Here is a 12362-nt window from a genome sequence, read left to right as displayed (position 1 = left end):
TATTTCATAAATGTTCCATATACTTTTTACTTCCTTTGGATGTGATACAAAATAATATCTACTAAAAATAAATTCATGAACATTCCTTATTGTGTTGTGTTTTTCTTTTTCTTTCTTTCCAGCTGCTTAATGCTTTGCTATGATATACCATATATCCAGGTTTTTGTTTTCATCAAGAATCAGTTACCATAAATAATGAAGAATAATGTGATTAGTGTTTGAATAGAACTTGAACAGTGTATGAAGTCAAAGGATGTATGAGGTCACCATGTACTGTATAGGGTGCATATCAAAAATGACATTATAAATCCTGGACAATAAACACAACCCCTGTGGCTCTAGACTTTTACTCTTGAGGCTGAAGAATTGAAGATTTCTGAATAAACATGATTCTTGGAGAATAGAGTTGAGGGAATGTACCCCCAGAGCAGGTGGTAGAATTGCTGGAGATACGTTTGTACTAGTAATGTATTTCCTCTTGCTAGTATCTTTATAGTAACTTTAATATCACATTCTTTTGAATCTTCTATATTGAGGTAAAGATCGTCTTGTCACCTCACGACTCTATGCTCTTTTCAGTCTTTAGCATTCAGCTCACCATCTATGTGCCATTTCATAGGTTCTTCCTGTGTTCATGGGGGTTTCCTTTGGGTTTTCTCATTTCCTCTAAGTTTTCTGGTTTCTTTCCAGCTCTCAGAAACATGCATAGGTTGAGAGGATACTCTAAATCACCTCATGGGTGAATGAGTGTGTGTGAATTAGTGTTTGTGAATTAATGGTCTGGCATCTTATTGGCATGAATGAATGAAATTCTGGAGCACCAGCAAACAACCTCTGAATAAAGGAACTTGAAACCGTTTTGATATTAAATTCAATATTTAAAATTGTGCTTCAAGCTCCAGGTGTTAACACCATCTATATGCAATGTGGTTAACACCAATGAAGGAGGCACTCCAGAGTGAGCTCCTTTTGAAATACAGCTCCAACATAATACATGAGTGGCCATGTAGTCAAGTGGTGAATTTAATCTGATTTTAACACTAAAATGAATTTCCTCACCACCATCGCCTTTCAACTGGTGGACTCTTATCAAGGTGTAGAAACATCTCAGCAATGATCAAGAGAGTAGCATCTGAGTTGTTGCAAAGGGTTTGAATACTTATGTACGTATGTGATATTTGAGGGATTTTTTTTTTATTAAAGAAAATGTAAGATTTTTATTAACAAAAACCTGGAAAATGGGATGCATTAAAAAGCATTACCAAGCCTAAATATTTGTAGTACTTGTAACTCCTACAGTATCTATTCCTCATCTTCTTGTATTGCGTTGAAGTTGTAGGCTACCGTTTAATATATATAAATTTGCTAAATAAATCAAAGATCAGTAAACAATATTAAAGGCCTACTTCTTACATAAATGGTCTGAGAACCTGTCTACAGCAGGGAAAATGAATGTCCGGAGTTCAGTTTTGTGTCCTCAGTAAATCATTAATTAATGCTGCAGTTTTTTATGTGAAAGAGACATATCTAAAAGGACGTATACCTGGCCAGAAGTTCTGATTTAGGGTCCACATATTACAGGATCCTCATTCTCAGAGTTGAGCTCAGGTTTGCTCAATTATGCACACAACCACACACAACTTGATTTATTGTGAAACTGTAAAGTATGTGTTCAATTATCCACCTTTTAATACCATCATATTTCTGATTTCTGTTTGTCTTGTTTACAGATGATCTGATTCCATTTTTGACCCTAGGTTTGTTTGCAGTTTTCGATTTGCCTGCTTCGGGTATATTAAAGACTGTTAACCTGTATTGTATTCTTCAGTCCTCGTGTCTGTCCTCGTGTCCTCATGTTTTGTTACATTAGTGTTGTAGGAAGTGGTGGCTTTGGTGGTTTTTGGCCTTTTGAAGATACAGTAAATGAAAAGAAGCTTAAATTGCTGAAAACAGATCGTTTACAGAGCACAGATTTGCAGGGAAGCAACCAGAAGAACCACAGGATAAACTGTCAAGGAAATTGTAAGTATTTTGGTGAAATGTAAGGCGCTAAGGGAACAATCTTCCTCTGCATTTTTCCTACCTCAATGGATTTGTAGATAAAGTGCTGACTAAAGCGGTATATATCACAGAAACTTTGCCAAGTGTTGTGTAAAAGCATTGTGTGAAGTAAGTATTGTATGAACAATACAAGAACCCTAAATTATAATCCTTTTAAACCTAGTAAAGAAATCATGACATTGTTGTGTCAGGGACTGCCCTTACAACCTAAAGGGAAGTTTTCTTACTTTTTACTTGGTTAACTAACCAGAATTTAGAAAATGTGTGGTTTTGTTTTATATACAGTACAATTTAAAATTTCATCATGTCAAGACTCTTGAAAGTGCTTGAAATGAAAAACCTTTCTAAAAGGAAGTCACCTCCTCTATATGTGGTTATATAGAGTTTCCATATCCCCTTTCCTATTGACTTGGTTTCTCTGTTTCACTGTTACGAACGAGGAGTATGGAGCCCTTTTATCACTAAACCATAAAAAGGCCTTTTCATCTGATTAAACAGTCACGCAGTGCCGAAAATGCGAAAGGATATCTCTTTGTACTAAGGATAAATAGGGAAAATATAGCCACCTTTTTTCGGAACATAAAAGTTAGATATTGTAAATATTATATCAATTTTTGCCCTTATATCATAACTATATCATGTCATTTGAGCATGTTATCTCCTGACAAAAATGTACGCTAATTTTTACTTCTAGTTCTAGTTGAACAGTATTGCTAGTAATACTGTAATAGCTTTCACAAATCTAACACACAGGGGTAGGATGCAAACACTCCGAAGATACTCCGGGATATTCAAAAGTATTGGAACATGTGCAAAGTGATAGAACCCATATACGGACACAGCAGAGAATCCAAACTGGCTCGAGTCAATGGTCAATCTGGAGCAAAACGGAGATATCCAAGGCAAGCAAAGTCCAAATCAGGGAAACAGGCAGAGTAAAGAAAACGGAAAAGATACAGAAAGCAACAAAGCGGCGTACTAATGTCAAGACCACAATACTCGCAAAGAGGAACTGAAACTAAGGCACTTATAAAATGGAAAACAAAACACACATAATCCAAAATAGGCAAACAGCATTTAAAATCCGGTGATTAAAAATGAGAGAAAGCTGGTGGCTGCTGGGAGTTGGAGTACGTGTCAGCCATGATTGTTTTTATGACATTAAACATGATATGTGACGTTAATGACATGTGCCATATTAAGTCAGGTCAAGTTTATTTCTATTGCGTTTTTCACAACAGATATTGCCTCAAAGCAGCTTTACAGAATTTAACAGTTAAGGTGAACTATTTGTATTTATCCCTGATGAGCACCATGGTGACTGTGGCAAGGAAAAACTCCCTCAGATGTTATGAGGAAGAAACCTTGAAAAGAACCAGACTCAAAAGGGGAACCCATCCTCATTTGGGTGACATCAAGAGTGTGATAATAGTCTTTAAACAATACAGAACACTGGAGAGTGAGAACTAACATGAGCACCGGAATGTAAGATTATGAGTAATGTCCTTTCTACAGTCTTCTACAGTCATTTGTGGTTATAAAACCAGGAGCTACTGAGCAACTCATAAAATAGCTAAACATTTGTGATCATCACAGATCCAACACCAGCTTCTCCATGCCAGAGCCGTTAAACACTCCAGGAGGTCCAGTGTCCAGACTCCATATAAAGTGGAATCTAATTGGCACTGGTACGTCTCTAGATGGTTCAGGATGTTTGTGTGCATCTACTTCTTTAAAGGTCCACAATCTTCATGAGGTGGGACGTGACTGGGGATGGAGCAACCTCAGGATGCCTCGGGATGGGTGGAGAAAGAGAAGCAAAGAAGAGGAATTAGCGTAGCTGCTGTTCATGATATTAACAAGAACACATTGATAATGTGCATGTGATCAGATGTTCTAAAGCACAAGGTTATGATATGTGACGTATGTTATGTGTAGGACTCGCTAAAAAGATACGTCTTTAATCTGCACTTAAACTGGGAGAGTGTGTCTGAGCCCTGAACACTGTCAGGAAGACTATTCCAAAGTTTTGGAGCTAAATGTGAGAATGTTCTACCACCTTTAGTGGACTTTGCTATTCTAGGAACCACTAGAAGTCCGGAGTTTTGAGATCTCAAGGAGCGTGATGATTGTAGCATGTTAGAAGATGTGACAGTCATACTAGAAGTGCTTTGTAGTATTTTAAGAAATACACACTGAAGCACACATAGGCCATGACCTGAAGAATGTGCAATAAAATGAGACTTGCAGCTAAAATACACAATATTTTGGGTCTTCTTTGTGTCTTGAAGGACGTTGAGTCAAGTTGCACTTGTAGCTTAAAAAGGAAACGGTTCAGACCGTTATCATTTTGTTGGCCATATATTGTGCACAAAATAAAGAATGGACAACAAAAAGAACATTATTATTATGCTGTATTTTTCATGCTTTGCTATTATGTTAATACTGTAGCATATGTTATGCTAGTTTTTGACCATGCTAGCTTTCTAATTTTCTAGCTACCTAACCTTAGGCTCAGTGATATTAACGTTACTCAATACAACATACATTAGACATTGCTTGTTTCTCAAACCTTTTTTCCATATTCCAAGTGTTTGTCATTTTAGGAAGATTTCACAGGACTTTTCTTTCTCATTGTTTGTTTAATAGCGTGTCCATATCCACTTCCATGTCCACTGGCAATGACACGAATCCTCTATTTTTTTATTTAAAGTTTTACATTCACGTGGCCCATAAAAAAAAACACCGAGCTACCCAATCTGCAGATGCATGTTCTTTTTGAGAAATTTATTTCCTTAACTGGACAGCCATACATTGTGTAATATCGATTTGCACTTTGTCCCAAGGTCTTATGGTTTCACAACACAAAAAAAGACAAAGGAAATGGAGACAGCTGTGGATTCATGGCTAAAATTTTGCAACTCAGTCCACCCATATTACTTTCTTTTCAGAGAAAATGAATTCAGTTCATTAAGTGCTATTAAGTGATATATTTACTGCACTTATTTGCCGTATGTAATCCAGACAACAGTGTGTTTGCTCTTCCAGTAACATCCTGGATTTCTACTCAACCGCATTATACAGCAACACCACATCCACCCATATTTGTTTCATGTAAATTAACAGGACTTAACTTGACAGCTGCTTTATTTACATTTTTACTAATTTTACATGATGATGATTTCTGTCTTGTTAATTCCTCTAATAACAAGCTACCGAAGTTCATAGGGAAACAAGTTGGATTATTTAGAGCATTTTAATTTTAGTGTGGAATCGGAATAGTGAATAGTGGGAAAAGCTCCATTTAATGCCCCCAGATCAGCTTTATTTCCTTATAAACAAACCCTGAAACCTGCCCTTTAAGCAAGACAGGGATTTTCCCGAAGCTTCGGTGGGATTTGCATTCTTTCAAAGATAGTTACCGCTCAAAAACCTTTGATGTTTCATTATGCAGAAATAGATACAGATTTTGAGGAAACGAATTCCTGAAAAATTATTAACCTCATAGGATTCACCTAGTGTTGTACCTTTCGGCAAGGAAAGCATCACTTTTCAGATATCCTTAACCAAACCCATGCCATCACCACACTGTGAGAAACGTAACACCTACACTATTAAAATAAATAAATAAATAAATAAATAAATAAGGCAGTGTTATACCATTAAGATGTATTTTCTGCTCTCAATATCCTTCCTTTCTACCCAACCCTCGGTGAGTCTCTCTTTCTACCTTCCCATGATATGATGTATACCCCAGGGCATCATTGGGAGTGACGACCCTGATTCCTGATTGGCCGTCACGTTATAGGTGTAACTTTGCTGCCTCAAAAGAATCCAGAGCACTCTTTGTATTGAACTAGCTCGTTTAGAGCTGATGGAAATCACAGCGTCGAAGTCAAAGATGGGAACATTGAGAGAATTAGGATTTTTCATTTTCATCGCTCTGGCCCAGGTAACTGCAATTTCTGACACAATTTAAAGAGTGAAAAAATACAAATATTTTAAAAGAAATATAAGAAATACATGTTGATTATGTATAGAAATCTATTCTTTGTTTCTTTCTGTCTTTCATAGATTAGAAACACTCAGACACAAGGTAGGTGAACTCTTCCAAAAATGTCACTATTTTGTTTCATATACACTGTAATTGTACGAAAGTAAAAAAGTCTATTAAAAAGTTGAATGTAAAAGTTATTAGTACATTTGAATTCTGTAAATCATTTAGTTCAAATACTGGTATTAAATGTTTATATGTGTTCATGTGATTGTTATGTATTTATTTTCCCATATATATACATATATATATATATATATATATATATATATATATATATATATATATATATATATATATATATATATATAAAATACAGTTAGACCCTGAGTTACAATGATACTACATACAATTTTGCGATCTTTCGTTGACAATAGCACTACAAAGAAATTGTATGAATATACACATTTTCGTGCGGCATTTTTATTTTTTTATATGTTGCCAGGTTGTACGCATATCCCCTCCTTGTGAGATGCCTTTCTAGTTTAAGTTTTAAGCTTTGAGTCAGTTGTGTCGGTGCCCACTGTCAAATACATATACATATACTATTTTGCTCAATTTCTTACTTTCTTATGATAATATTAAGAAATTACACTATACTACCCCGAACTGTTTACCATTCTTTAAGACTCCCTGGGTAGGTTATTCCATGTCTCTACTTATGACATTTTAAGTTACGATGGAGTCATTTTCGATTAGAGAATTTATTTGGCAATTCACTGAAAAATTTTAAATATCTATGTGCCAAGTCTGCCCACATGCCCTCTTCGCTAAATAATGCTGGTAATATTGGAATATACAGCATTGGATTGCGCATACTGAAATATTTTGAATATTTAGTGTTAGTTGCTTAGCTGTTATTATTACTATATATTTCTTGAACGCAGGCTGCAGCATCGCCATCACATCCATCTCTTCCCCATCGGCCTCGTCACTGCTTGTGCAATGGAGCACCTACTCAGAGGCCACCAACTACATCTTGGACCTGCGTGTGGTGAACATGACCGGTGTGGCACCTGTGGTGGTCTCAGTTTCAGCCTCAACTTCACAGAAAGAAGTCTTCGGCCTGAAACCGGGCACTGTGTACACCGTGGTCCTTAAAGTATTCCGCTTTTTCAGTGTTGCGTGTTCAGTTACAAAAACAGCAAAAACAGGTCCGTTGAGTATGTATAGTATAAAAATAGTACATTATTAGTAATAAGCTATGACGTTTAATTATACCTTGATCCGGTTTTGTTTTCTTTTTCTCGGTCAGTACCGGACACTTCTCAGATAATCACCTCACGAGCAATATCGAGTACAGCCTTCACATTAGAGTGGGACCGGGTGTCCTCTGCAGATCAGTACTTCGTCTTGGTGAACTCCTCAATAACGAACGAGCGCTACAATCTCTCCTTCACAAGCACCAGCGCAGTTATCCAAAATCTACGACCCACCACCTCATATGACTGCTATGTTTTCACCTCCAACTCGGCCGGCCTGGGTGCCAGGAGCAGAGTGCGCACTGTCACCACTCGTAAGTGATCCATACCTTACGCTTCTCGGTTCAAAAATCTTGCAAATGTCTAATGATATACGGTAAAATAATAAAACCTTCATTTATGTAGTTTGTGTGTCTTAAAAACAATATCTGGTAATATGGGCAGAACTCCAGAAGTCTCCAGAACTCTCAGAAGCCTATTTAAAAACCTTTAAAACCTTTCTGAGAGGATTTCAATTACAATTTATAAATCAAAAAAATAAGATTTTGGTCATATTCAAATACGTTTCTAAACTTTGTTTCTAATATTAGCCAGATAGCTAACATAAGCTAACCTGGCAGACTTTCTAAGACCATTCTCAAGCAGAGGTGGCAAAAGTACACACATCCATTACTTAAGTAGAAGTACAGATTCTTATGTTTTAAAATACTCAGGTAAAAGTTGAAGTACTGATTATACCTTTTTACTTAAGTGAAAGTAAAGAAGTCTTGGCTCTGACATGTATTTAAGTAAAAAGTATTTTATGTGAATCATGGTGGATTTGGTGTTTAATTTGAGACTTTGTGCAAAAATAAAACAAAAGTTTACTGATTAAAATTATTTTTCGGTGGAGTTTATTTATTTATTGTATATCTAAGTAAAGAAGGGACGTCGTGAATAAGTGTATGTTTTGCTGGAGGTTTTAATTTCACCTCTTTTATATTTAGTTATATATTTATGTATTTATACTTTTTATAAAAATGGTAAAAACAGAAATGATCGCTGAATTGATAGCGTGTTAATAACATCTAGTGCCGTTTACAATCATTTTAATTTTGACAGACAAATATATATATATATATATATATATATATATATATATATATATATAACAATACAAAACGAATAAAAAATGTTGTTTGTTGTTACCTAATGAATGTATCCAGGCTGAAGATCCACATATAGAACACAAGCAGAGAAAAGATGATGATCATCATGAATGTGTCTGTTCTCAGTCATGTTTACATCACTGACTCCCTCTGTCTCATCCACATTAACCCCAAACTTCTTACTGCCTTCTGCCTGCTGAATCTTATCTTCGTAAATAGTGAGAGACTTTATACACCAGTGGATTGAAAAAGACGCGCAGTAACAGGAAATTGGTTGAATATATATTTCATATATATATAAAATATATATTTCACCAAATCAATGGATTAAAACTAAAGTAACGAGCCGGTTTTAAAAATGTGAGAAGTAAAAAGTACAGATATTTGTGTAAAAACGTAATGAGTAAAAGTAAAAAGTTGTCTGAAAAATAAATAGTGGAGTAAAGTACTGATACCAAAAAAATCTACTTAAGTACAGTAACGAAGTATTTGCACTTCCCACCTCTGTTTTCAAGTGATCTTAATAAATGCTCATAATTTGAGAACATATGCAAATCCTATTCAAAATTGTTCAGAATTGTTTCTGCTAATACCAGCCAGACAAGTAGCACAATGTGACCTGGAAGGATCCTTAAAGACAATTCCAAAGTCATACTCATAAATGCCCATAAATGTAACTAAAAACTGTCATGAACAGATACCTTCTCAAAATTTGTAAAGAATGAATTTGTATTTCACTGCTGTGCCCAAATCTAAGGATTTTTAAACTGCATTTAGAACTGGTATCTTTGCATATTCTCTTAATTGTATCTATGATTGTTGGAGCAAAGAAATCATCAATGACCACTAAATGACCTGGCCTTAAATTTTCTTTGTAATTTCTCAGTGGTTCCACCACCAGTGGTGGTCACAGTAGTGCCTCTCTCAACCCAGGCCGTGCATATCCAGTGGCAGGCTGTGGACAAAGTCCTCCTTTATAAGGTGACGGTCACAGATTCCCAAGGTACCCTGTTACTGAGCACCACCGTCTCGTCCACATTCCTGGATGTGCAGAATTTGATTCCGTGCAAACTGCAGATAATAACAGTCGCTTCTATAAACATGTTTCTGGATGCTGGAGAACCAAAGCAAGTGAACTATACCTCAAACAGTAAGTGGGCTACCTACTATGATAGTGAGAGTGGAGTTGTGTTTTGTGAGTCCACCTGTCCATGTATTTTTGTCTGTCTTAGCTCTAAATGCAGTCAGTTCGGTTTCGACGGATTACAGCTGTGTGAGCGCATCGGCCATGGTATCGTGGGGAGCTGTGTTTGGTGCTGAGTCTTACCGTGTGATAGCCGTTGATCAGAAGGGTAGGACTGTGTCCTGCACCTCGACTGGCACAACATGCCAGCTGGCCAACTTGAGTTGTGGCAAAGACTATCTGGTGCGGGTCAGTGCCATTGCCAATAACTGTGAGAATGCAAGCAGTGCTACTGCCTTCTTCCAGACAGGTGAGTGAGGCGCTCTAAAATTATTAGATCACATTGTTGTTTGTCTTTCCTGTTGATCAACACAAAGCATTTTGGAAATTTGGATTTATTATAATATTGAGGCAAAAATCTTTTATACACATTCAACATATGTCAAGAGTTATCCATTAGAAATCAAGAAAAAATATTTAGTCTGAGAGTAAATCGATGCTGACTGAATTCAGTTTCATGCGTGAGAGATGTGAGTTGGTGAATATTTGAGATGCCCTTGCAATAACTAGATAGGACACTCTTGACTCCTACTCAACAATCTTCCTTTTGTTAAGAGCACAACAGAACAATCCCAGATTGTGTAACATGTGCTATCACATAGTCTGTGTATTGGTGAGACCCACTATTCAGTGTTTGCTCCTGTTTCTCTCAAAAAAAGCATCACAACACACCCTCAGCACATGAATACAATGAATTAGCCCTGGAGGATCAGCTCTGGCTTCAGTCTTTTAGTCTATCTTACACATGCAATCTTTTTTTCACAGCAACAAGAGCTGGGCTTACAATGCACTGCGACAAGATCAAATCAAAGGCATTGGTGTAGTCCAAGACTCCTGGGATTGCTAGTTTTTATATTGTTTGACTATCTTTAATTCTATATGGAAGCATTAATGTGTATCCAATGCATACTCTCTCACAGTTTTTATAGGTGTGGTTAGTGATATTTTATCTTAGACCTCATAATATACAATTTGGTGATGTGGCTCTGTACATCACTAACATCCAACCACTTGTGTGCTGGAAACATAAAACAAATAGGCTGTAAAATTCATCAAAACCACTGACCATATTGGTATTTATTTTTGATCTTACAGTACCATGTCCACCGGATAATCTGAACCTATACCGTGAATGCATCAGCAATGTAATCATCTTCTCATGGGCACCAACAAACAATACCATATTCTACAAGGCAAACATGATAGACTCTACTGGGGGTTCACAGGCTTGCATAACCACAGATACTTCCTGTTTCTTTACTGATACTGTGTGTGGACGTAGCTACAATTTTACTGTGTTTGGCGTAAATGGGGATTGCAGTGGTCCACTCAGCCAGGCAGTGAGCATCCGAACAGGTAACTACCCAAACTAAAGCCATCTTTGAAATAAAGACATTTATGCATTGCTATATAATTACATCACAGTTACGCATGTTAAATCATAAGCAGCAAAATCATCTGACAGTTCTTCTTCGGTCTCCTCAGCACCTTGTATACCCTCAAACTTGATCACGGTGTCAAATTGTAAGTCAGATGTTTTGATGAGTTCTTGGGATGCAGCAGATGGAGTGTCACAGTTCATCGTGGAGGGCAGAGGCAATCGTGGAAATGCAAGCTACGTGAGCTACTACAGCTGTGTTTCAAATAAGAGTAGTTGTGCAATCCCTGGCGTTGCATGTGGGGAAAGTCTGACAATGATGATTACTGCTTTTAATGATGATTGCTATAGTGAGACAGTACTGGGTCAGGAGACAAATACTGGTAAGTGATGGTGCACTTGGTGCACTTACTGGAAAAATATACACTGTAAATAAGCACCATGTGTACAGGCCGTGTAAAAATGCGTTTGTGCGTCTTCAGCTCCCTGTGTGCCCCAGACCCTCTTGCCCATCAATGACTGCAGTTCAGACTCCATTACCCTTACATGGAGCACGGCCAATGGAGCATTGTTCTACATTGCTTCAGTGACAGACTCATTGGGTGGGCAGTACAGTTGCAGTACATCAAATCTAAATTGCCAGATAACTGGACTACGCTGTGGAACAACATACAATGCCACCATCATCTCCTCCAACTACAAGTGCAACAGCTCTGTCAGTAACAAGATCACTGTGGACACAGGTACATTATGATTAGGTTCTAACTGTAGCCCCAGAAACTGGTATGTTTATGCTTTGTCATGAGTGCAAAATCTAACATAGTATGCAAATGACTTTTTCCTGACATTAGACATTTTCAACATGTTCTAAAGGTGCTTGGTGCTATGAAAGGAACACAATCCACCTGTCCTTTATCCCTTGTTTTTTGTTTTTCCTTCCAGCCCCCTGTCCTCCAAATCAGGTGCAGGCCACTCTAGATTGTGAGGGGAACCGAGCACTGGTCAGCTGGTTAAAGTCACAATTTCCAGGCTCCTACACAGCCAGCATGGTGGATCAAAGCGATGGCCAGCTGAACTGCAGCACTGTAAACAGCAGTTGCTGGATTCCCAGCCTCAAATGTGGCCAGGCCTATAATGTCAGCATAACCTACCACAATAACATCTGCCGCAGCAAGACTTCTTCACCCATCAGCATAAACTCGAGTGAGTTAAGAGTAACTGTTTGTGTTTTGTGCTAGTTTTCACCAAAACTTTACAGTGGCTTGTAGGTACAGTA

At 37.3% G+C, this 12362-nt stretch overlaps 1 protein-coding gene across 8 annotated transcripts in view; it reads left to right on the top strand.

The window, feature by feature from the left end:
- Positions 1 to 5818: 5818 nt before the first annotated feature.
- fndc7b (fibronectin type III domain containing 7b) overlaps positions 5819 to 12362 on the top strand; it is a 31873-nt gene continuing 25329 nt past the window's right edge. For all 8 annotated transcript variants that reach the window (XM_083569544.1, XM_083569547.1, XM_083569545.1 and 5 more), the window contains exons 1-10: positions 5819 to 6013; positions 6136 to 6157; positions 7003 to 7269; positions 7371 to 7631; positions 9352 to 9615; positions 9698 to 9958; positions 10804 to 11064; positions 11194 to 11469; positions 11569 to 11829; positions 12029 to 12289. In XM_083569544.1, the coding sequence (XP_083425670.1) occupies positions 5936 to 6013; positions 6136 to 6157; positions 7003 to 7269; positions 7371 to 7631; positions 9352 to 9615; positions 9698 to 9958; positions 10804 to 11064; positions 11194 to 11469; positions 11569 to 11829; positions 12029 to 12289 (2212 nt within the window). In that variant the 5' untranslated portion in view covers positions 5819 to 5935. The remainder of the gene's footprint in view (positions 6014 to 6135; positions 6158 to 7002; positions 7270 to 7370; positions 7632 to 9351; positions 9616 to 9697; positions 9959 to 10803; positions 11065 to 11193; positions 11470 to 11568; positions 11830 to 12028; positions 12290 to 12362) is intronic.

Source organism: Silurus aristotelis, assembly GCF_946808225.1.
Source record: "Silurus aristotelis genome assembly, chromosome: 19".
NCBI lineage: Eukaryota > Metazoa > Chordata > Actinopteri > Siluriformes > Siluridae > Silurus > Silurus aristotelis.
The sequence above is the reverse complement of the archived record's forward strand: the minus strand, read 5'-3'. Positions and strand labels throughout refer to the sequence as shown.